General features: G+C 39.3%; 1 protein-coding gene across 5 annotated transcripts in view; it reads left to right on the top strand.

The window, feature by feature from the left end:
* Positions 1 to 24,002, top strand: part of DOCK4 (dedicator of cytokinesis 4) — a 446,778-nt gene that overhangs the window by 237,483 nt on the left and 185,293 nt on the right. For all 5 annotated transcript variants that reach the window (XM_075600022.1, XM_075600024.1, XM_075600026.1 and 2 more), the window contains 4 exons: positions 1,569 to 1,650; positions 4,189 to 4,249; positions 5,572 to 5,704; positions 6,183 to 6,271. In XM_075600022.1, the coding sequence (XP_075456137.1) occupies positions 1,569 to 1,650; positions 4,189 to 4,249; positions 5,572 to 5,704; positions 6,183 to 6,271 (365 nt within the window). The remainder of the gene's footprint in view (positions 1 to 1,568; positions 1,651 to 4,188; positions 4,250 to 5,571; positions 5,705 to 6,182; positions 6,272 to 24,002) is intronic.

Genomic DNA, 24,002 nt, shown 5'->3' on the forward strand with positions numbered 1-24,002 from the left:
GCTTTGGAATAAACATAAAAAGAGGATTGACAACAAACTGTGTATGTATGTATGTATGTACAGTATGTATGTATGTATGTATGTCATGGTGCAGAAGAATACATCCAATTTCCTAATTGTTTTACCTGTGCCTGAAATGTTTTTGTATTTTATTTCTACTAACAAAAGAGTTCATAATAAGCCTATACTATATATACATATATATATATATATAAAAAAGTTATGGTGGTATTGTTGTTTCCCAATCTAGCATGGTAAAATTATTTCTTCTTTGAGATGTGGGTTGGGCAAAAGAATATTATCCCTTGTGTTTTCGATCATCTAAGGATTGTCTGTCACATGGCCCTTACTGCTAACATCACATGACTTCTACAGAGATTCCTTGATTGTATAACAAAATCATCACATCACCCCGTGTCTCTGCTAGACTTGATGGGGAAATGGAACAACCTTCTCATGTCTGTTAAGAGAACATTATATATCTAAAATAGGAGACACGATTGACAATAAAAGCCAACAGATAGTTTCACACAGTATTTTTATGCATATCAACATACAGTAAAAAAACTAGAATATTCAATGTGTTGGGGATTATTCCTTTATTTCGGGATGCCGATGCATGTACTGTCCCGGCCAGCTTTATTCTAAAGCTTGCCGGGTTTAATGCGGGCTAACCGCTGGGCTTTTCTCCGTTTGAAACGGAGTTTCCCGCGCGGCGGCCGCTTCAATAGATAAGCGCTAATGGCGCTTATTTTTGAGAGCGCCCGAGGCGCGGGAAAACGGCTGAAGATTGCCGCGCGCCGTCCGCAGCTATTTTTAACCCGCGGAGGCAGCCGCTTTAGATTAAAGCTGGCCGCCACTGTACAGTAGATTTGAAGAAGAGAATCCATGGAGTCAGAAATGTAGAATTTATAATATCAGAGTAAAATTCTAGAACAATCTTGCATCGTTGGGATATCTTCTGAGTCAAATATTTCCCATTTTAATTATTTGTTACATTTTATTTTTTGTTCTCTATCCTTTTATGTATACAGTATTCTATTTTGCACGTGTTCTAGAAATATGAAAATAAATAGTTTTGATCAAAACATCCAAAGACTTCTTTTCATAATCATACCTTGAATTTACTTTTTCTCCAAGGGCTTTGATTGAAAGATCTAGAAATATTAAAAAAATATTTGAAATAGCCATTTCCTTTGCACATCTCAATAATACTTACCCCCTTCATGAACTGAATTGATGGGTACTTTTCGCCGTAATTTCCCTAGTATTTTCCCATTATTTTCTCTTCAGTTTCATGGTATTTCAACTGCGATCTTACAACAGACACAAACTGGCAATTTTTAAGAACTCATGTTGTAAAGCTGTTTATGTCGGGTTTGGATTATACTGTATTTTCTATGCTGAATACAATTTGGAATGATGACACTTGCCTTCCAAGATATGATGGAAGGAAAATTTGTGAGCTGTAAAATGTGAGCTGAAATGTACCACAGACAATAAAGTATGCTAATGGCCTGTTTGAATACATTATACCTAAATATTAAACTAATATCCCTTTCTTTTAGTGAAAGGTTCTTTGTACGACTGAATAGAAACGGATTGCCAAAATCTCAAGAGAAGAGTGAAAGATTTAGCTCTCTCTTTATTGTAAGTATGCGCCATTTGGGACAGCTTTTATTTTTTAATCATTATTGCATTAAAAGCGTTCAATACAACCAGTAGAAGTAGTAGTACATTTAAAGTAATTAAATGATTCCCACATACATTATGACATCGTTATTGCTTGCTATTGAAGAAACTGAATGATATACCTTTTAAACCAGCAGTGCCAACCCCAATGTAATTTAATGAATATATAGTTCTTTCTAGTAGTCTCAAAATACATTCTGAGTGCCTTTCACATTAAGGATTGTGTGGATCTCCACACCTCTCCACTTACTGTACACCTTATAGTGTTTATCTCCAGCCTCACTGTATGTTGACTTCTAACTACAGCACAGTGTGCGGTACGCAATGCATAAGAATTTTTACAGACAGTCCCTGCCCAGATGATCTTACAATCTGTTTTTGCTGCCCGAGGCACAGTGAGATAAAGTGATTTGCCCAAGGTCACAGGGAGCTGACACTGGGAATTGAACCAGGTTCCCCTGCTTCAAACACAGTGCCATTGTTTACACAGTCCGTGTCTTTACTCACTGAGCCGCTCCTCCCAGTTGAAGAAATAACCTATGAGGTTTGTTAGTCCGCGTCCACACGGCGCGGCACAAACAAAAGGCCGTACCTCTATGAAGCAGGCCATAGAGCGCGCGGTAAAGCATGCCATTTTGGAGCAGACACATTTCTTTCATTTTGCCGCGCGACAGCCGGGTCACAAGAGCAGTTCAGTTAATGAGAGCAAGCCGGTCACGTGACATCGCACCCACGCCTCCACCACGCCTGCCCATTGCGCACGTCACGCAAAGCCCAAAGGCCACGGATAGCTTGTTTTACAGGCGCGTGCGCGCCCACTATTTCCGAGGCCTAAGGCTAGGTGGGAAGCAAGGGCCCTCCAGAGTCGCACCGGGAGGTTCCCGAAGCTGAAATTAACGCTGTTCAGCTTTGGAGATCCCATGGTTCTCACTTGCGTTATTTAAAGCAAACGGTGAGACTCTTGCATGTTGTTTATATAGTCATTTCAGTTTGCATCCCTATACATTTTAGCTAAGATAGCGAGTTTAGATGACCTTGTTTCTTTAATTGCCAATAAGCCAGCCTCATACTTATTGTAGTGACTGTGAAAAAAAGACTTTAAATGAGCAATCCAAGCATTATCCTACATGTGCATTTTTTTTTAATAAATCGGTTCTGTAGTGTTAGATAATACTCAATACATTTTTTTAAATTAAACTCTTAATACCATTTTTAATTAGTTTTAATATACTGATCATCCTTTGATTTCTATATGAGAAACACTTCCCCAGCAGTGCAAGATATTTGCAGCACTTTCCTGTTTGTGATAATGTGTTGCCAATATTTCCAGCAGTTTGAGCTACAAACTGTAATAATAGCTAATTGTACCTTAGTAAGACTACATTGTAGCTGCTGAGTTACACTGACTGAAGGATTGCTTGAAACTGAAAGACTGCCATTTAGTGAGCCCTGGGATGCAGGATTTTTCTAATCGATCACAGGAGAACGAATTGATCGGCAGCTTCGGTAATTCGTTGCTATTTTCTCTCTTTTTGTAGTCAGGACCTACAGGGTAAATGATAATGTTTTGTTGGACCAGCCATATTCACAGGGATTTAAAGTCCAACCATTCAGACAATTTGAGATCTAAAAACCTAAATACAGGGTACAGAAATGACTGCTTCAATCAGAAGTCTGAAAGCTGGTCTGAGATTGAGATTCACAACCTTTTTCTGTGGTATCCATCTATCACTAGAAGTCTTATGTACTGTGAAGCAAAGCTAAAGTTGATATACAAGTCAAAATGTACTTTAACCCTGTGAGTGCTGTGGACCCTTTGTCACTTGCGATCACATGGTCACTCGGTGGCGTCATTCTCTTCCGTTCCTCCTCTTAATAGATTGCGGAGAGCAGAACACAATCTCCTCTACAAAAAACAAGCAATTCATTTGACGTAGCTACTGTACCACGCCATAGGGCCACTGATGTCCCACACCCCATGATGTAGTAGTTACGTCCCTGGACACCCAAAGGGTTAACACAAAGTGTAATTCCCCTTTTCCGTACTCACAAAAAACCCAAAGCACATCACTTTTATAGGATAGTTAAGGCTATGGCTTGAGAAGTTGGTGACCCACTACCAAATCCATGGTATTTATGGCAATCCGTTTTCTCTGCCTTAGAAAAGAATCCCAAATAACATTGTACTCCCGATTAAATGTATTAACTATGAATCATCTGTTAATAGCCTCCACTACTCTGAAAATAAATGTGCTACAATATAGGAAATGTCTATACTGTATATTTATATTAAGAACAGAATTAAAAAAAAAAAAACCGTGTTGGGGCTCCTGTAAATTTTAATTATGGCCATTGGCTGCTCAGCCTATTTCCCACTCTTAATGCCCTTTTATTCAAATTTCAAATGTTTACTGGAGGGCTCCGTGCACTATCTACAATTGTGTCCTCTCTAAAGTATCTTAATATATGAAAAAGGAAATGTTTATTTTCTTGTAGGATCTGAGCTCAAGTGACCTTCGGAAAGACATTTTCATCACTGTACACATAATCAGAATAGGTAAGAATGTCCGGATTTTTTAATGGAACTGTATTGTTACGTTGGTTTTGGAATAAGTTTCTTGCTTCTAGAATGCCATTAATTTTTTTTTATTAAAATAACAACGATATTAAAGCAAAAAAAAAAAGTACTTGTCTCCTTTATTGTCTTTATTTAACAGATGCAATTTTATGTAAATACAATGAAACCTGCAACGGTTGTCTTGAAGATAACCATGTTTTCTTTGATTCTAACGCCCACTGCATTTTATGTGACTGGTCTGCTTTTGAAGAAGGCTGAGTTTTTGATTGAGCCTTCTGTTTTCTACTTCATGATACAAGTTAGGCTACGAGATATTCTGTAAGACTCAACTAGGACAGATTTACATGACAGAAGAGGCGGCAGCACTAAAATGCAGTCTAATTCATTTTTAAAGAAAACCAATTATTTGTTGTGTTTAACAAGTCATATGCTGTTTACATTTATTCCTGGCTTATTTGTGCTATTCTACTAGTCAAACCAGGACTGTCCTGGGGGAAAGAAACCAGGATGTTTGGTAGCAGTAAGTGGGATATAATGTGGGGAAAAATTCTTAATGTATTTTTAGCATATGCATCCTAAAATTGTGGCCGAAGCAAAATATAGCGGACTATGAACCAGATTTACGAAAACTGTGTTGTTGTGTTTGCACGTTTAAACAGAACTGCAATAGCTCAAGCAAATCTGCCTGTCTGTACCTGTATGTATGACATTGCGGAGTACTAATTAGTCAACTGCGTTTATTGAAGCATTTACAGTACATTGTAGAACTAGTACATTTTTAGATATTTGGACAGTTTTTGTAAAGCACAGAAAATAGCTGAATTTGCCGATTTTACCCACAGTAGACATCTCATTGTGAATACTGAGCATATCATGAGTCATACAGAAATAATGATGCCTTCCCCTTACATCTACCATTACAATACCCGCCCCGTGGCCTGATTACCTTTCATGTTGCGCTGATTAACACTATTGCTTTGCTGTTACCTTCCTTCTTTGTTTCTTAAACGTCCAGTAAGCCATCATACAGTAGGTCTATAAACTGCAGAAGGAAAGCTTGGGCCTCACCGGTAATGACATTTGTTCTTGAAATGCCAGGCATTCCCTCTTTATAGTTGGTATATTAGCAGGAAGGGAATAAGAGCAATTAGCCTTCATGTTGCCTTACAAAGAGAGCCCCGTGATCTCTTATATTCACAAGCTTGTCCTAATTGGAGGTGCAATGCTGCTTTCAGATATTTCTTGAATTTTTACTGTTTTGTTAAATCTGCATTTCATAATCTTTACTATTTGTTTGAAAGGTCGCATGGGAGCAAGCGAGAAGAAGAACGCCTCAAACGTGCAATATCGGCGCCCTTTCGGGTGTGCGGTTCTCAGTATTGCTGACCTCCTGACAGGAGATTCAAAAGATGACCTTATCTTAAAAGTATATATGTAAGAACATCTAACAGTTTTGCAAAAGGCTCTAAAAATATAACATGGTGGGTTTGACAAGTGACACTCATTTTAGCCATGAAGAGCATAAAGTAGATCGCAGTCTTTCTGCGGTTACTCTCTAGGGTCCAACTCACACAAAATTATATTCATTCACAGTTCCAGTTTTGTAGACGTTTGAACTCTGTAGACTTAATTTAAACATAAAACATGTACATTCATAGTTGGGAATTATCATCAAGGGTAGAACCAGGTTTTCATGTTTTGCAGAATATTAGATCATATTTGCTTTACAGTTTTTATTAAATATTTTGAAATAATTTAATGATATTTGCATCCATTATGCTTAAACTGTTTTTTTTTGCACCACAATGTGATGCGTTTTTTTTATCCTACTCATTATTATGTTAATAATAAGTTATATTATTGTACAATCATTACTATATATATATATACATATATTTTTTGTTGTTGCTAGGTGCAACACTGAAAGTGACTGGTATCAAATCCATGAAAACATTATCAAGAAATTGAATGCTCGCTATAACCTGACAGGTTCAAATACCGGTAAGTGTATAAAACCTGTTCCACAGCTTAATCTATTCACATAACATAGCACAAGCCCACTTTATATCCGTAAGGGATATTAATCTTCTATTTGATTGTAAATAGATTTCAATATTTAAATACATAACATAGTTAAAGAAATATATGTGAAGAAACAATAATCACTGAAAGTATAGAATATGGCGTAAAAGTTCAGTCTTTACTAAAAGAGGAATGAGTAAATCAGACACCTGCAAATTAAAGATAAAAGTATAATGTACCATAGGCTATTTCCATATAATTCTGTAGAATGTTGCCACGGTATATTCCCATATACCATCACATATGCCAAACATACAGTGCCACAGATTACACTTTGATCCATATTTAGAAGAACAGAAGAGAAACAAATTGCACATTGCATTTATTGTACCTTGCAAAGTGTTATCGAAAGTGATATCAAACACTAGTGTTCACATGTTGAGATGACTATGGAGCTATTTTCTCCCAGGGCAGGTTGTAAACTGAGCATTTATGATACAATATACTTGTTTTATTGTCAGACTGTGAAGAGAGGCAAAAGAATGGAACATTCAAGGTTATTGCTTACTTGAGTTTTGTCAGGTCATGGACAATTGCAAACCTAAGTAACTGATTTGATCTTTGGTGTAGTCCTATATCAACTTGCCCATATCTCTATGTATGTGCATTTTGGCAAAACGGTCTCCACAGTTATATTTGTCAGTCCCTAGATTGGACAAGGCTTATTGAAATAACCAATTGTTAAATGCGGTTGCCAGGTTCATGCACCATTTGTGCCTATTCCTTTAAAGCAGCAGTCCCTGCTGATCGACGGTTCTTTTTTTTTTACTGCCTTTCTTGCCCTTTCTGACAATCTTTTTATTAAAAGGAGTTTTATTTCTCCTTTCAGGAGATCTAAGCATTTGACATATTAAGGTTCAGGTAGTTAAAATGGAGCTATCCCACGCTAGTTTTTAACGCTATTAAAAAAATCTTTTTTTTTAAAGGAGCAGGACATGCTGAGTGGGCAAGATACCAATGTTATGAGTTTCTGCTTTGAGACACAACATAATAAAAACCTAGTTCTCACAAGCGCTCGGACTCAGAGTACTTTTTGGCATCTGAACACCAACTAGATATTTAAATATAATAAGTCTCAGCTACACAAGGCCTGTGGTCAGTCTCCACAATCTGCCTCAGCACCTGCAGATTGGCAGATTGTGGAGACTGACCACAGGCCTTGGGACTTAATCCTGATAGAGGATAGCAAAGCCGGGGTCACAGGCGGAGGTCAAGGCTTGTGGCAAAGGATTGTAGTCCGGGTCACAGGCCAGGATCAAGGCAGGCGGCGAAGGGTCTGGATCACAGGTGGAAATCAAGGCTTTTGCAAAGGAACGGGGACCCCAAGGAAACAAACATCTTGCTTGGGCACTGGCTGGTTGCATTATAAAGGCCTAGGACAGGTGTTGCCAGTTTAACAGTCCCCATCTTTGGTCAGGATGAATGAAGTCACTTCCTGTCCTCTGCTATCTAGGTGCAAGCGCAGGGACCTTAGATCTCGGACATGATAGAGGCAATGTAGAATCAGGGATGCACCGGTGCCGAAGGGGCATGACCACGACAGCAGGTCCTAACAGGATTGCAGGAATGCTTTTGTTAATGACAAACATAGTTGGTGGTTGCTGCATTTTTGTGTTTGCATGTAATGTTTGCCACGACTGCGTACAGTATGTCTCATAATGTAGTGAGTTTGGGGTTTGAGCTTGCGAAGACTGCATGAGTATGTAAAGTATGCATGTAATATTCTCCTTTAATTTGACTTTTTCTGATATGTCATCTTTGTTGAATTTTGGGTTGCTTTGTGTTGAGTAGTTTCTTTTTTTATTCCTTGTAGATTTTTTTCTTTGCACTTCTTTCTATTTATGTTTTGTTGACACAGCAACATACATTAATTACCCCATAAACAGTTGCTGAGATGATACCCATCCTACATGGAAATGATTGTGATATATTTACTTTAAAGACATGGCCGGTTTCAGAATGCTTTAGGTCAATATATATCTATGTTGAGGGAACATTTGAGGGTGGTTAAAAGGTAAAAATTGCTAGTTATGTTTTCCTTGACACAACACATTCTCTTTAAAGCCGTTTCTTCTGCAACGGTCTCACATAGATTTTCTGAACAAACTGTTTACCTGGTAATTATACACAATTTAGATGATGCAATCTATTTGCCATTAAATGATAGAAGGGCAGGTGTCCATATGTAAACAAAAACATAAGTACTTGGTACAGGCTTCGCCCTTTTTCCTGCAAGGGTTTCTCAAGTCCATGATACAGAAGAGCAAGAGTTCCAATATAAACCGACATTATTGCAGGCTTTCTCCCTTCAGAGCTTCAGCATGTCTTCCTCTGATTCTGTCAGGAAGAACCCTGCACAAGTCAAGAGTCTGTGTTTTACAAGCACCTTAACGAGGCAGCTGAGACCTGGTTAATTAACCCAGCCTTTTCAAAGCTGTGATTAACCAGGTCACTGCTGGACTGCAGACCTATACGTAAGTTTCCAGGTATACTGAATCCACCCTGTCACACCCTGTATAGCTTTCCTTTCTAAAAAGATGGCCAGCCTTTTTTTTAACAAATCTATTGTATCTGCCATCACAGTCTCCATGGGTAATGAATTCCACATTTTAACTGCCCTTACTGTAAAGAACCCTTTCCTTTGTTGCTGGTTAAATCTCCTTTCCGCCAACCTTAAGGGATGACCCGAGTCCTTTGTACTGCCCTTGGGATGAATAGTTATTTGAAAGCTCCTTGTACTGTTCCCGAATATATTTGTATATAGTCATCGTATCCTTTCTTAGACGCCTCTTTTCTAATGTAAATAAATCTAATTTAGCTAGCCTCTCCTCATAAGTTAGATTGTCCATCCCCTTTACTCATTCGGTGGCTCTTCTCTGCACTCTCTAGTTCCATAATGTCTTTTCTAAGAAGTGGTGCCCAAAATTGTACTCCATATTCAAGGTGTGGTCTTACTAATGCTTTATAAAGGGGCATAATTATGTTTACTTCCCTTCCATCCATTGCCCGTTTAATGCAAGATAAGAACTTGTTTGCCTTTGCAGCTACTGCATGACTTTGGGCACTATTGCAAAGCCTGCTGTCTGCAAGCACTCCTAAATCCTTCTCCATCAAGGATTCCCCCAAATTATCTCCATTTAATTTGTAAGTTGGCTGTTATTACTTCCTTAAAATACGTCTGATTACAATTGAAATGCTTCTGCTAACTATGTGTTTTAATGTTTGTACATATTTATAGATCATAACATGGAATTGCAGTGGTTTAACCCATACCAGATTTGAGTGAATATCCACCAATATTTTTTAATCAAATTAGCTGTGGTGTGTATTCGATCTTTCTATTACTTCAGGGGCTCCTGATATAATTGAGCTAAGTGAGGAGACATGGAATATAGATGTGTTATTATTCAACTGTAGTAATGCTTGCAATTGAGTAGTGAAAATGTAGATGAATAGCCATTAGTTCAATAAGCACAAACTCATGTTTAAGTTGTTAAGAAAGAGAAACTTCTCTTCAAGGTCTTGATTTACCATCAGCAGTCCTTTTACCACATTCTTAATACATTATTTGTACTGTTTTTTTTTTTTTTGTTTTTTTTTTTACCAATCCAGCAAATCTTTCCTTAGAAACAAATTGTTTTTTATACTGCTAGACCCAAACAAAATACAAGCACTGATAATTTGTTTTTTTGCTGCTTCATATACAATCCATCTGTTTCATAGCAACAATTTTATATACTCATATATCAACCGTAGAGAAAAGAATAGTGCCTTTCTTTACAAACCGAATCATCACTTTGAGAGCTAGTTAATTTTTGGAGAACAGAATGTCATGTTCAGTTATGCATTACTTGATTGCATAAAATTAATTTTTTATGAAATGATAGATCCTAAGTGCTATTGTTAACAGGAAAAATAAGAGGAGTAATTAAATGTAAATGTTTATCACAACTAAATTCATTTTTTTTTGTTATGCATCATTGGTAATTATTATGTTTCTGTAAGTGTCAAAATGTGTATGGTAATAAACCATCAAATCCAGGAGTATGTTATTATTAACCTAATGAATGTTAGGACTACAGAGATATACAGTACTTAACTGTTCAGTACCGGAAAGGAGAACTATAGGAGTTCTTCCAATCGTGGTACTGTATTCCATGTGAAGCGTGACTGTGCTGTAGCACACATACATATTCCCATAGGGGATTCAATTCGTAGTACGATGGGCACATCTTCTGTTAAATTATACCATAGGCAATGCCTATCTGTCATTGTAATTGCATAGTGCAGCCCATTTAGTGCTGGATGCATCTCCATTCTCTATATAGGAACCAGAGTCTGATTGCCCTTTACACTTCATTACTACCATTCACCTTAATATACATCTTTAATTTATACAATTTACACTTCGGTATACTATTTGCCATCAATAATATCTTTCCCATGTGGATATAACAGAATTTTAAAATAAATTATATTATATTTTAATAAAACCCATTAATAAATGATACTGCATTCAAAAAACAATTCTTTCTGGGAATTGCATAGTATCCCATATTTTGGATACCTACAGTAGTCTCTTAAGACACATCACCTGCTTTAACTTTTAATCCCTATCGACTCATTGACAGCAGATGTTGTAATGACTTAACACGTTGCTCACTTTAAGTATGTTTTATACATCATGTACTCGAGCAACATTTACTCTAGCTTTGAAATCTGTTATTTAGAGTTAGATATTGAAGGCTGGCATGAAATAATATCAGTAGGACAAGAGTGCTCTTTATCACTGTAACCATGTCCATTTCATGGTTGTTTTTAATTTTTTTATATTCAATATAAAATGATACTTTAGAAATATTAATATAGTTTAAAGGGCATTGAATCTAAAAACTGCACACTATCAAATTTAAGTTAGAATAATACTACTCAATTCTTCTAGGAAGTGTTTCAGGAAACATTGACATTGGCACTTTCTGAAGCTAGTAAATGTGTATTCATGTACATTGTACTGTCGAAAGACCAAGTTTCTATGAATCCTAAATGAAGAGGATTTCTTTTCACACTAATCATTAACAATAATTAGAAAAACTGAACTGTGTTATGATGTTTTACGTTGTTTTTTTTAGATGTGCAATCCTCCTGTTGCAGAAATTCTTCTGATATTTCAAAAAAACTAGTGTGTGTTATTCAGATTAACTATATTATCCACATCAATGTGTGTTGTGCACATTTTTATAACGATGTAGGTTATATATGTGGCCCCTGTTCACTTTTTGGCTTTGTGCTTATGTTGAGTTTATTGGGTGCACCCATACTTGGTAGAGATCGATTGAACTATAATACTCTTATTGACTATGGGCCATATTTACCTAGTGGTGCTCTTCCATAAGACATCTTTCAACTCCAGAAGACACCTTATCTAGCCCATACAAATAAATAGGCTGTAAGGTGCCTCCCGGTTCCATAATGTGTGCCATTAGATCGCTTGGTAAATATTGCCCCATATGTCTGAATTACATGAAAAATACTGTATACCATGTGGAGTAATTTTTTTTTAATAGATCTTCCCCGTTCGCTGGGCTGTTTATGGCTACTGCAGATTGCAGTCCCTCCAAACACGGGCCCTAATGCAGCAGCTACAGTATAAATAGAAATTAAACTAAAGTGTTCCAGGTTCCTGTAATCACTAATAGAAATAATGTCAAAATCTTGTGTGTAGGGACACTTTTGTGTGCTTTGATACCAGTGCCGGATTTCCGGCCGGTCTAGCCAGGCACTTGCCCGGGATTTTAACCGAAAAGGGGCACCCTCCGCCATCAATGCAGGCTGTCCTCCACCATCCCCAAATGCCCTTATGGCTTGTATCCCCCCAGTTGCAGGGCACCCCGTGTGGGCGCCGCCCCAACGCCGCACATGTCCACAGAACACCTAGCCTGGCCGCCAGCAACCAGGAAACACCCTCAAACCTCCCACGCACTGTGGGAAATCTAAAAATGTGTCCTGACGGCCAAGCCAAGGGTCCCATATGCGCGTCCTCAAACAGCGCCGGTTATGCGAGGTGCCCCACGGCTGGGGAGAACCGAGCGGCGAGAACACCCAAAGATGGCGAAAGGTGGCGAGGTGACCCTCGGGGAAGGTGGCAAGGTGATCTGAAGTGAGTTCTCCTTGTAGGGAACCTAGAATAAAATTGTTTTGTAGGGCCGCCAAATTTTTTGTCTGCTCGGAGTGCAATAATGCCTCGGTTCGGCCCTGTTTGCTACGTAGACAGTGTTTTAAAGCTTTCTTTAGGTACACAAATGTCCTCAAGGTCTTGCTAATGTTTTCAGTATAGCATTAATTGGAATTTAATGTCATACTTCACCATTGAAATGTTATCAGTATTTATTTTATTTATTACATGGCAATATATTGTGTATACTACCTCCTTGTTGCATGTAGAATAAGGTAGGGGTGTGGTAAGTCTCTGCGCAGCTCCCCCCTGCCTGTCAGTCCCAGCACTCGCGCCCCCCCCCCCCCCCCCTTTGCCGGTGAACCAGCGTCAAATAACCATGCGAGTCATGTGACGTCACGTGACCTCGCAGCGACATTTCACACGTGTTACCATGGTGATGCATCCCGTCACATGACCCCGCGGCATAATTTGATGCTGCGTTGCCATGGTGATGTGTCCAGAAGCCGCCTCAATCCCTGTAAATTGAAATTGCAGAAGCCTCACGCGGACCCCAGACATTTCATTTATATGCCTCGGGGAAGAGCGTGGGGCCTCGGCAACCGCCGCACCCCCCCAAAAAATATACCGCGCACCCCTGGTATAAGGAACTTGTCAGTTGAATGTGTTCCTATAAGTATTTTATTCCAAACATGTTATTTATGATTTATTTAATTAGGTACTAGATGTTTCTGGATACTGACATGGATAGGTTCTTGCCTCTTGTCATTTCTTCTGATTAAGCTAGGCATCTGTTATACCCTCTTGCTGTTTGAATGTTGTGACATTTCTTTGAGATCTCATTAGACCACTTCAGAATACCTGCAAAATGTAGCTAGAATGGAAGTGGGAAATATTTTCACACTCAATTTGTACTTGTACTTGAACCTGTAGTTGTAGCAGAATATGGAGCAATGAATCAAAATTAATTTCTATGTGCACTTTCTTTACATGGTTACATCTCCTTCACTGCTTCTCTCTTGCTTTATTTGCTGACAGTGGAGGAGATGTAAGCATGCAAAGAAAGTGCACATAGAAATGTATTTGGATGCATTGCTTTATTTTCTGTTTGCGTCAAATGTAGAAAGTTTATCTTACCCATTTTACCAAAATTGCTGGCAATAAAAGTTTACTCCACCTCAGACCTGGTGGATTGTTTTGACACAAATACAACATACAAAAGTGACGCACAAAGACGGAGAGTTTGCTACATCTCATTACAATCAATGTGCCATGTAACTCCTCCCTCACTCATCCTATTGTCATTTCCCAAATCACCAGGGGGCGCGAAACTTGGAGTTAAGACCTTGACACATTGACCTAAAGAGACGCAAGATGAAAATGACGCAATTTGCGCCAAATTTGCTTTGATACATCATGCCCAGTGTCTTCAGTTTTCCAGGCCCAAATGCAAGCACTCCTGAGGCTTTGTAGTATATGTTCACATACGTCCATCAAGTTCAACCTATGCTAAATTTAGACAACAGATACTTTATCCTATATCTATACTTATTGATCCAGAGGAAGGCAAACAAAAAACCCCATTCAGGGGGAAAATAAATTCCTTCCTGACGCCAAGAATTGGCAATCGGATTAATCCCTGGATCCTTCCCATGTTTACGTATTTGGTATATCCCTGTATATCTTTCCTTTCTAAAAAGATGTCCAACCTTTTTTTAACAAATCTATTGTATCTGCCATCACAGTCTCCATGGTTAATTAATTCCACATTTTAACTGAACTTACTGTAAAAATCTCCTTTCCTCCAACCTAAAGGGATGCCCCCGAGTCATTTGTACTGCCCTTGGGATGAATAGTTCATTTGAAAGCTCCTTGTATTGTCCCTGAACATAAATGAGACAGTCAATGTTAGAAGCCTTTAAGACTGAATTACATCTCCCGGCCATATGTAACAATGTAAGTTACCTGACAAAATCTGAAAATATATCTTGGTTTAGAATACTCCTGTGAAATTGTACACGTTTTGTAACGCATGAGAATAGGTATTTTGAATTTTTTATTACCTGTATTCATTCAATAACTTTCTATGGGTATGTGTTTAACATTAAAACATTGGGGTTTCTCTGGAAGATCTAGGGTTATCCTGGGTAAAACTCTCACAGGAGCCTAAAAGAAATATAGAATCTTTCCCTGAACATCATACTGGTAAATATTTGTTGTTGGTTTTTTTTTACTGAATTTTCCCCATCTGACATAATGGATATGTAAATCAAAAGGTTTAATAATATTTATATTTTCGGTAAATAGATACCGAAGTGTGGTTATGGAACATTGATGCAGTACCACTAGTCCCTATGGATAGGTGTCAATGGGCCACTTGATAGCGATGTGCATAAATTAACTAATTTAATTGTGCAATTATTATTCCATTTACTGTCAAGCTATCAGAAAATGGTTAGAAGGTTTAGTATCAAATGTGTCCACGCAGGAAATGCTAAAAGATTATCGAATTCCCAGAAATGCAATAAACTTCGTTAGTGATATCTCAAACACATAGCTAAGCTGAGTTAAATCATTTACAAATTACAACCTGTGGAACCCTAGTGTGGTTATTCAAATATAAATCTTAATTACACAAAATGCATCTGTTTTGGCAAGGCCTGGCATGCAGCATTCAGCTTCCAGGTAGAAAGAAGAAGACAGTGACATTTAGAAATGTTATAATAAAGCAAATCATCAAGAATTTGAATTAGGTCAGATTATTGCCCTCTAGTGTGACAGTGCTCCTATTGCATAAGAATCAATAACTAGCTACTTCAAAATGGCCAAGTGCGTTGGAGACACGACCACTCAAATCTCGGTCCACATCTTAAAATTTAGTACACAAATGAATGCAATTCAAATGGCAGCCATATCATAACTGTAAAAGTGATGAGCTCTGATGAAACCGCTTATGAAACACCATCCAGAATGAATTGTCAGCTAACACGTTATGAAGTAGTAAAATCATGATTCTTTTATGAGGATTTAACAAGCACTTCTCAATCATCGCCCCATAGTCAATAAAATATCCTGCTGCAATTTTGTTGATAACAATGTTAGCATGTGTTTAATGGTTGAATGATAGTGTAGACTGAGTGCTCAGTGATTAACTGCTAATGGTAAGCTACGTTGTCCTGTTAAATGCACTTATTTGCCAGTTTCAGAACTGTACTGGAACATTAAACCAGTGAATTCAAGGAGTTGAGGTTGATTTTAAAAATAAATGTCGATAAAACTTAATCTTTTTATAATTCACAATAAAAATAAAATAAAGGCACATGCATATATCGTCGCTAGAACCGGTAAAGTAAATTAAGTGTGGTGGGCTATTGTCAGACCAATGAGTCCACCCCCGATGAAGCCGATTGGTGAAAAACGTGTTGGGTGAGTGTGACGTCACGACTTAGTGACGGCTGCACAGGGAAGGGGGGTGTCACGGGAGACTCCTGTGGCGGGTAGGATCTCGGTGGCCGGAACAGCACGAGCGTAGTTGGGGTCACAAGCAGGGGTCCGAGGCAGGCGGCAGGTAGCGAAGTCAGGAACATGCAGGGGTCCGAGGCAGGCGGCAGGTAGCGAAGTCAGGTAACAAGCAGGGGTCCGAGGCAGGCGGTAGGTAGCGAAGTCAGGTAACAAGCAGAGGTCGGCAACGAGGAGACTGGAACAGGACAGGCGGGGCAGGACAGGGACTGAGAACAGGGAGCAGGGACTGAGACCGGGGAGCAGGAACAAACAGGGACAAGCCAGATTACTAGCAAGGGCTTTTACTGTGAACAGACTCAAATACAGGTACAGGAACAGATCAGGAATCAAAGACATGAGCAATACTGAAGGAGTCTGACTTCAAGCAAAGGCAAACACAACAGACAGGAAGCAAGCTATAAAGGACAGAGACAGGAGCAACAAGAAGACAGACAGACAGAGGAACCCAGAGCCAACAGAAGGCAGCAGCACACCCAGTGGACAAGGAAGCTATGCTTAGGCAGGAGGTCTAGGCGATCCAGACAGGGGGTGAGAGATATACATCAGACCTGTTTGCAACATTGGGAGGATCGGCGGGACGCTGCCCCAATGTAAAAGTAACTTTTTTTTACTTGCAACTGATACAGGCCTTCGATAAAATAACTACCTGAATACTGAATACATTATAGACGTATCTATGAGTGCGGCACAAGGGATATCCTAGCTCTCTTTTTGATATTTCCACACTATAGATCCTAGCCAACACCTCCTCAACCACTTTAAAAAGTATTACAGGCACAGCCCGGTTTAAGGACACTCACTTTAAGTACACTCGTGAGTAAGGACATATCGCCCAATAGGCAAACGCAACTCGCGCATGTGCCTGTCAGCACGTCCTGAACAGCAATACCGGCTCCCTACCTGTACCAAAGCTGTGCGCAAGCAGGGAGACTATCGAGCCTGTTACAAATGTGTTATTTGCATCAGTTATGCACGTATATGACGATTGCAGTACAGTACATGCATCAATAAGTGAAAAAAAGGTAGTGCTTCACTTTAAGTACATTTTCGCTTTACATACATGCTCTGGACCCATTGCGTATGTTAATGCGGGGTATGCCTGTACACACTTATACGTTTGAGACTCAGGATTACTCCTTCTCTTTCATTTGGTTTTAAATATAACCAAATAGTGCATGTTTCAGACATTAATAGACATAAACAATTATTGACATTCAGTGATACTACATCACATTAAGTGTCTGCAGCCTTGCATACTGGGGTATTAATAACCAGTGTTCGACAAACCTATACATCTGCACGCCCCGGGCGCGTGGATTTAACATTGTGGCGAGCTCCTATTGGCCCAAGCAGCACACGTGTGGTACTAGGTGGCGAGTAGATTTTTTGGTGATTTGTCGACCACTGTTAATAACGGTGTGTAGCTTTTGGCATAGCCACTGGTGTAGGTCATTCACAAAGGGGATCACAGTAACAGAAGCCCATGTGAATAACAAAGCATTTCCGTACTACCTTATGCAGATGATTACCTCAGAAATACTAATTCAGAAGAGAGAGTAAAATAAAGATCCTTAGTGCAATCTCGGTTTATTTTGTGGGATTAGTAACTCCTGATCTCTCTCCCTCTTCTTTTGGACTGAGACCCATTAGAGTGGTTGAAAGAAATCATGTGTAGCCCATCTATTGGGCAGCAACTTTCAGTATGGCAGGACGGCAGCTACAATCTTGTTTTTTTTTTTTTTACAAAGATTCTGAGCTGGTCTCCCTATCTATGTAAACTAGAGGAGGAAGTCCTGTTTCCACAACCCTGTTTACTATTTTATGCTTTTGGGAACCATAATATAAAAATGACTGGCAGTGCTTCTGCCTAAATAGGGTGATACATCCAACCTAATTAGTGGCCAGATAATGCTTCAGCCAATCCGATAGCAATAAAGCAAGTTATACGGAAATCAATGATGACACAAAGTACTGTAAGTGTTTTATGAGCAGAACCGGGGTGTCTACAAGATAAAGGATAGTCATTGCAAGATGTTAAAGACACAGCAGATAAAGCCCTCCATCACTGGAGTGTCATATTTCAGCTGCACTTGTATGTAGTGGGATATGCAATAAACATTGTATCAACTGAACTGTTGCAGCAATTAACTCATAGGGACCTATGTATCAAAGCGCAGACAAATGTGCTTTGATGCACTTAACCAACTGTGCTCCAAAATAGAGTCGTTTTTACCAAATTTGTTGCTCCAGTTACTTACATGAGGCGCAGATTTTTAAACACGAAAATGAATGTCACCTCAGCATATTTGTGGGCGCAGATGGAAAGGAGGAAAGTGATGCATCTCATTATATCCTGTGCATCGTCACATCTCTGCAAAGGACAAGCTGATGCGCATGGAGTGCAGGAATCTGCAGATCTGTGACCGGGTACTCAATGCAGTTAAGCAGGACAAAGATGCTGGGCTGGATTATCACAGAACCAGGAAGTAGAATTTAGAAGCTGGCTCTCCGTTGTCCTCCTCAGGGATCAAGGTCAGCTTGAGTCTGTGCTTGGATTTTCACCACACTGTGCTTAGGGCTACGCTCTCAGGCTTGTTGTCTGCTCGGGGAGTTCATACTGAATTCCCAGCAAGGTTTGTGAGAGAGGAGAACTAAGTCTCCAAACTGCCAAGAGAGCAGACAACAGCAGCAGTAACAGCTAGGAAAGCTGCTGCAAAGAGACCTGCTGACCCCAGAGAGAGAGAAAACAAAAAAGAAAAGTGCAACCCATTGTGTAGCATGGTAAGCAGGGCTGCTGATGAGGCATACAGCCAGGACTACTATCCTGGGCTTGATCAGTCAAGGGGCCTGAGACAGTCAAGTCATGGGGCTCCCCATCAGGCCATTACTTCTTTACACCCCCCCTCCAAGCCCATTACCTCCTTATACACCCCCCAGTCCAATTACCTCCTTATAATCCCTCCCCAGGGCCATTATACCCTTATGCCCCCATTCCACTCCGATTACCCCTTATACCATCCCCTCCAGGCACATTACACTTATACCATCCCCTCCAGGCTCATTACCTCCCTATACCCCACTGCAGGCCCATTACCTCCCTATACCCCCTCCAAGCCCCTACCTCCTTGTACCCCTTCCCCCTCAGTCCAAAACCTTCCTGTTCCCCCAGGCCTATACCTATTTGATTACTAGATTTTCTATATTGTTTGTAAATTACTGGAATTCAAACATCCTCCTCTAATTGTCAGAGGAGCGTCAGAGTGGGTGGCTGTCCGTTTTCATAGTGTCTCCCCTTATGGACCAATAAACTAGATTCTAACCTATGGTGCGCTGGTTCCTGCGATTTGTCCCTTACTGTGCTCTACGTTCCTCTTTGGAGGCTATTTCTTCTGATCTTCAATCAAGTTGGATGCATGCCTACACAGACCTCTTGCTGGATATCATCATTCTACAACTCAAAGTGAGTGGACTATGACAGTACTATTGATCTTCAATTGTGTCACCTATACTGTTCAGTGACTTATCTGATTGCGGTAGGAGAAAAGGGAACCCCTTGCCTTTGGTGTTGTGTTCCCCTAATACCCTGTAAATCCCACTCTAAGATTTAAGCTTTATGTAGCAGTCACATATTTATGAACTATGTATTGTGGTTGACAATGGATACCAATCCCTTTGGAGTAGCTTGAAAGGATTAATACACCTAAGAGAATCATATTGTGAGGTCTGTGGCTCACGGGACTTGTTATATTATTCTACTGTGGAATATATCTGTTGCACCATATTGGACTCAAGGTCCAGTTCCCTGAATGCAGAAAAAAGTTTCCCATGAAGAAAGTACCAGTACTCCTCAGGTCTTGCAAAAATTCAATCTACATTTATTCAGGTGGTTCAACGTTTCGGGCCAATAACATGGACCTTTGTCAAGATACACATACCAACATGCAGTGCCACTTATATACTCATAGTGAAGATACAAACACAATCCAGGTGCAATCAACGTGCGTAATTGGCATCTACAGTATTTAGTTTTTTCCAACAGGTGATGACTACATAATCAAGGAACAAATGTAACCCTGGAACGTGAGCTAGTTAGCAAACTGTGACCCATTGATAATCTATATAACAAATAGGTGTTCTTTTAATGTTATGCTAAATGTGAAAAACAGGCATCATGTGAAAGCAAGGTTAAAAATTAAAAACAAGAAAATGCTGCGGACTATCTGTTCAATCGAAGTTGATAGAATAAAGACACTTGAGGTGATGAAGGAAATCAATCGTACAACTGCTAGCAGCTAGCAAATATCTAACCTCATGGGTTCTAAAAGTTAGCTGGTATACCCCCACTGGTCTCAAACCCTCAGATAAAATTTCTGGAGCCACCATACCGGTTATATACCCTGTTGGGTGAGAACATTGTTTAACTTTGTAGCGTACCTGAGACCAGAAAAGTGCATGACCGAACTGCATCCCCCAAAGTGTACATTGCACTGAACCTGCGTTAACTGCCTTAGTAGCATGACTTTAAGACTGAGTATAAATGTCACAAATGTTTGTATACCACATAGGTTCAATCGTGTACTTTGTTGGAGATCTATTGAATAAAATGTTGAGTCTATGCACTTTAAGAAGATTTCACCAGCAACAAAGGAAAGGGTTCTTTACTGTAAGGGCAGTTAAAATGTGAAATTCATTACCCATGGAGACTGTGATGGCAGATACAATAGATTTGTTCAAAAAAAGGTTAGACATCTTTTTAGAAAGGGAAAGTATACAAGGATATACCAAATAAGTAAACATGGGAAGGATGTTGATTCAGGGAGTAATCTGATTGCCAATTCTTGGAGTCAGGAAGGAATTTATTTTTCCCCTTATGAGATATATTGGATTATATTTCACTAGGGGTTTGTGTTTTGCCTTCCTCTGGATCAATATACTGTAAGTACGGATATAGTATAAAGTATCTGTCATCTAAATTTAGCATAGGTTGAACTTGAAGAACGTACGTCTTTTTTCAACCTCATCTACTATGTAACAGTTTACTGTCTCAATATTTTATGTCATCATTGTACTTTAAGTCACAAAACCATTTTTCAGGACTTTCGGACAGTATTAAACCAACTAGTATATGCACATGAAGGGAAAAAGATTCTCCCTATGGTAGAGCTCCGAGGAGGTGGAACATATTGCAACAGCAATCAATGAAATGTAACGTTATTAAGTCCACAACATGACAATCCAGACCATGATCCTGTGTTCACTCCTATAACGGGTAAGTATACAAGGGATAAAGGGGATGTCTGGAATGACCATATAATAGGTCAGCCTGACCCCCAATGCTAATGATCAACAGTACCCCGGAGTTGGATCTCACATTGAATAAACAGGAGTAATCAAGGTACTCACATAATCTTGATTGTATATATAATAGTGGAGCTCTCTTACCACCTTAAAAAAGCGTTTCTTACGCGAAACGCGCGTGTCGGCTATTACGTGCACGCGCACGGTCGGCATCAGCGTGGCAGCATCCAGTATCGCATAGTGATCAGCTGCTAGACCGTGCGAGTGTAAACACTCACTCGAGAAAGAGATCCAGGTGTCCATTCTTCTTCACAGTGAGTATACACATTACTGAGTGTATTTGTATCCCTGCTGTCATGCGGCTCTGTCCATTTTTTCATACATGGATTTACGCATATCTTCAGCCACGCCGTGAGCTTGATAGGGCTATTCGTTCTTTAGGTTATTACCACTCCATCAGGATATACACCTTCCGGTAGCATTGGAACGCTGAACACTGGCGGTTAACCCATTCATTAATATGGGCTTAGGTATTCACAAGCCAAACCGAATCTCCAGTGTTTTTACAACCAGTGCTCTTTGAGTTTAATATACTTTATGACAGGCAGTCCTTACCACTTTACATAGACCATAGGTGTGCATATATGCAGCAAATATACATCTCTTTGATTGGCTGTTTTGCATAGACCATAGGCGTGCATATATATGCATTAACTATACATTTCATAGATCAGCTATTTTCCAGTACATGCTGCTAGCTAATATCTGCACTTATCCTATGTTGTCACAGGGTTTATATACCCGAGTGGTTTTACCATTTATATGGGCTGTTACATCTACACTCAGTGTCTGTGATCTCCTCACTGTTGAAGTAACACCTTCATTTAGGTTAACTGTATACCAGTACCTCATTCGAAACATTGATCTAATCCCACTCACATTGTTTCGATTCTTGTTCAATCCAGAGTACACCCAGTACTCGACATAGGATTGTTATGCGTGTGTCCCGTAGTGGATTTTAACCCCCATTCTTTTAAGTTGATGTATAAATAGAATTTATTTTAATTCAATTCATATAACATTCAGTCTTTGGGAATTGAGTGCCTAATTGGGTTTCTAGTTTTCTTCTGTTTGTACAAATGTTGATTGTAGACATCCGGATAGGCGTGCGACGGCACAATTAAGGTGTAAATGTAGAAGTATCCCAACCAGGAGGAAGTGCCGTGCACAGCTGGTGTGTGTCTGCCAAAAAAGTAGCTGAAACTGCTGGGTCACTAAAAATGTAGCTTTATTCAGTCATCTGGGCACAACATAAATAGTAATAAAATCCTCGTAGAGGATCACTTTGACGCGCTACTGGCACTTAAGTCACGTACTTAAACTGTAACCAGCACCGACAGTAATGTAATTCCTGCCTTAATTCACGTGACTCGTATTTGGAGTCTAGGGCAGCATTAAAAAATGATGTGTGTTGCTACAGATTACTTAGATTAAATGCTCACAAAATACCACACAAAGTATAAAGGTGACCACAGAACTAAATTGCGAGATATATCATGGAATGGGTAAGAGACATAATCAGAATATAACCAGGTGTCCTTTAACAAGTACATTAGAGGAATAAATGTGATTTCAGATCTTCATTAACTCCCCACGGTATCTAAATCAAAATCCATTTGGCTTCTCGTAATAGCAACTTTTTAACGTCACCTCATCTGTTCAGGATAAACCCATGGTCAATAATCGTGTAATGTAAGGATGCTAGCTGATGTCCCTTGGTCAAAAATTGGTTTGCCACTGGTTTGTCCATGGCCCCTCTACTTGGGTCTAATCGAATACTTGAGCGATGCTCATTTATCCATTTGCAAAATGTCTTGTCAGTTTTCCAAATATAGCTAAGGCCACATTAGCAGATGATCAAATAGATAATAGATGCAGTGTTTACATGTTAGGTGATGTTTCATCTGTAAGGATTTACTGGAATGAGGATGTTTGAATTGTACCTTCAATAAGTCCGTTCCTGCAGGTCATGCAGTTTCTACAACCAAAACAACCTTTTTTGAGAAGAATCAACCTGTTTTGTGGTGAATATCTTTCGTGTTTTTCAATTGGATCACACTTAATTAACAGATCTCTTAGATTCTTATTGCTCGGTTAGGCAAAAATAGGATTTTGTTGAGTTGATGGCTACAGTGTTCTATCTGTTTGGAGGATGTGCCAATTTCTTAAAAATACATTTTTAAGGTCTTTCCATATGTTTGAGAATTTGATAACAGGGTATCTCGTATTAATCCCCTTAGTCTCTCTGAATATTAATTCTCTGTCCATCTTGAGAGCCCTTTGTATATTGTTGTTTACATCTTTTTGAGTATAGCCCCTAGATATAAATTTGTTCATCATTATTTGCATCTGTTTAATTTTCTCATCAGGTTTGCTAACAATTCTTGCAACACTGATTAGTTGTGAATAAGGTAAGCCTTTCTTAAGGTGAATTGGATGGAAACTCGAGGCTAGAAGGAGTGTATTACAATCAGTTGATTTAGTATCTAGGTAATTGATGCAGTTAACACTAATTAATAGTGAAAACACTAAATAGATGCCAATTAGGCACATTAATTGCATCTGGATTATATTTATATGCTCACTATGAATATATAA

This window comes from Ascaphus truei, chromosome 5 (assembly GCF_040206685.1).
Source record: "Ascaphus truei isolate aAscTru1 chromosome 5, aAscTru1.hap1, whole genome shotgun sequence".
Taxonomy (NCBI): domain Eukaryota; kingdom Metazoa; phylum Chordata; class Amphibia; order Anura; family Ascaphidae; genus Ascaphus; species Ascaphus truei.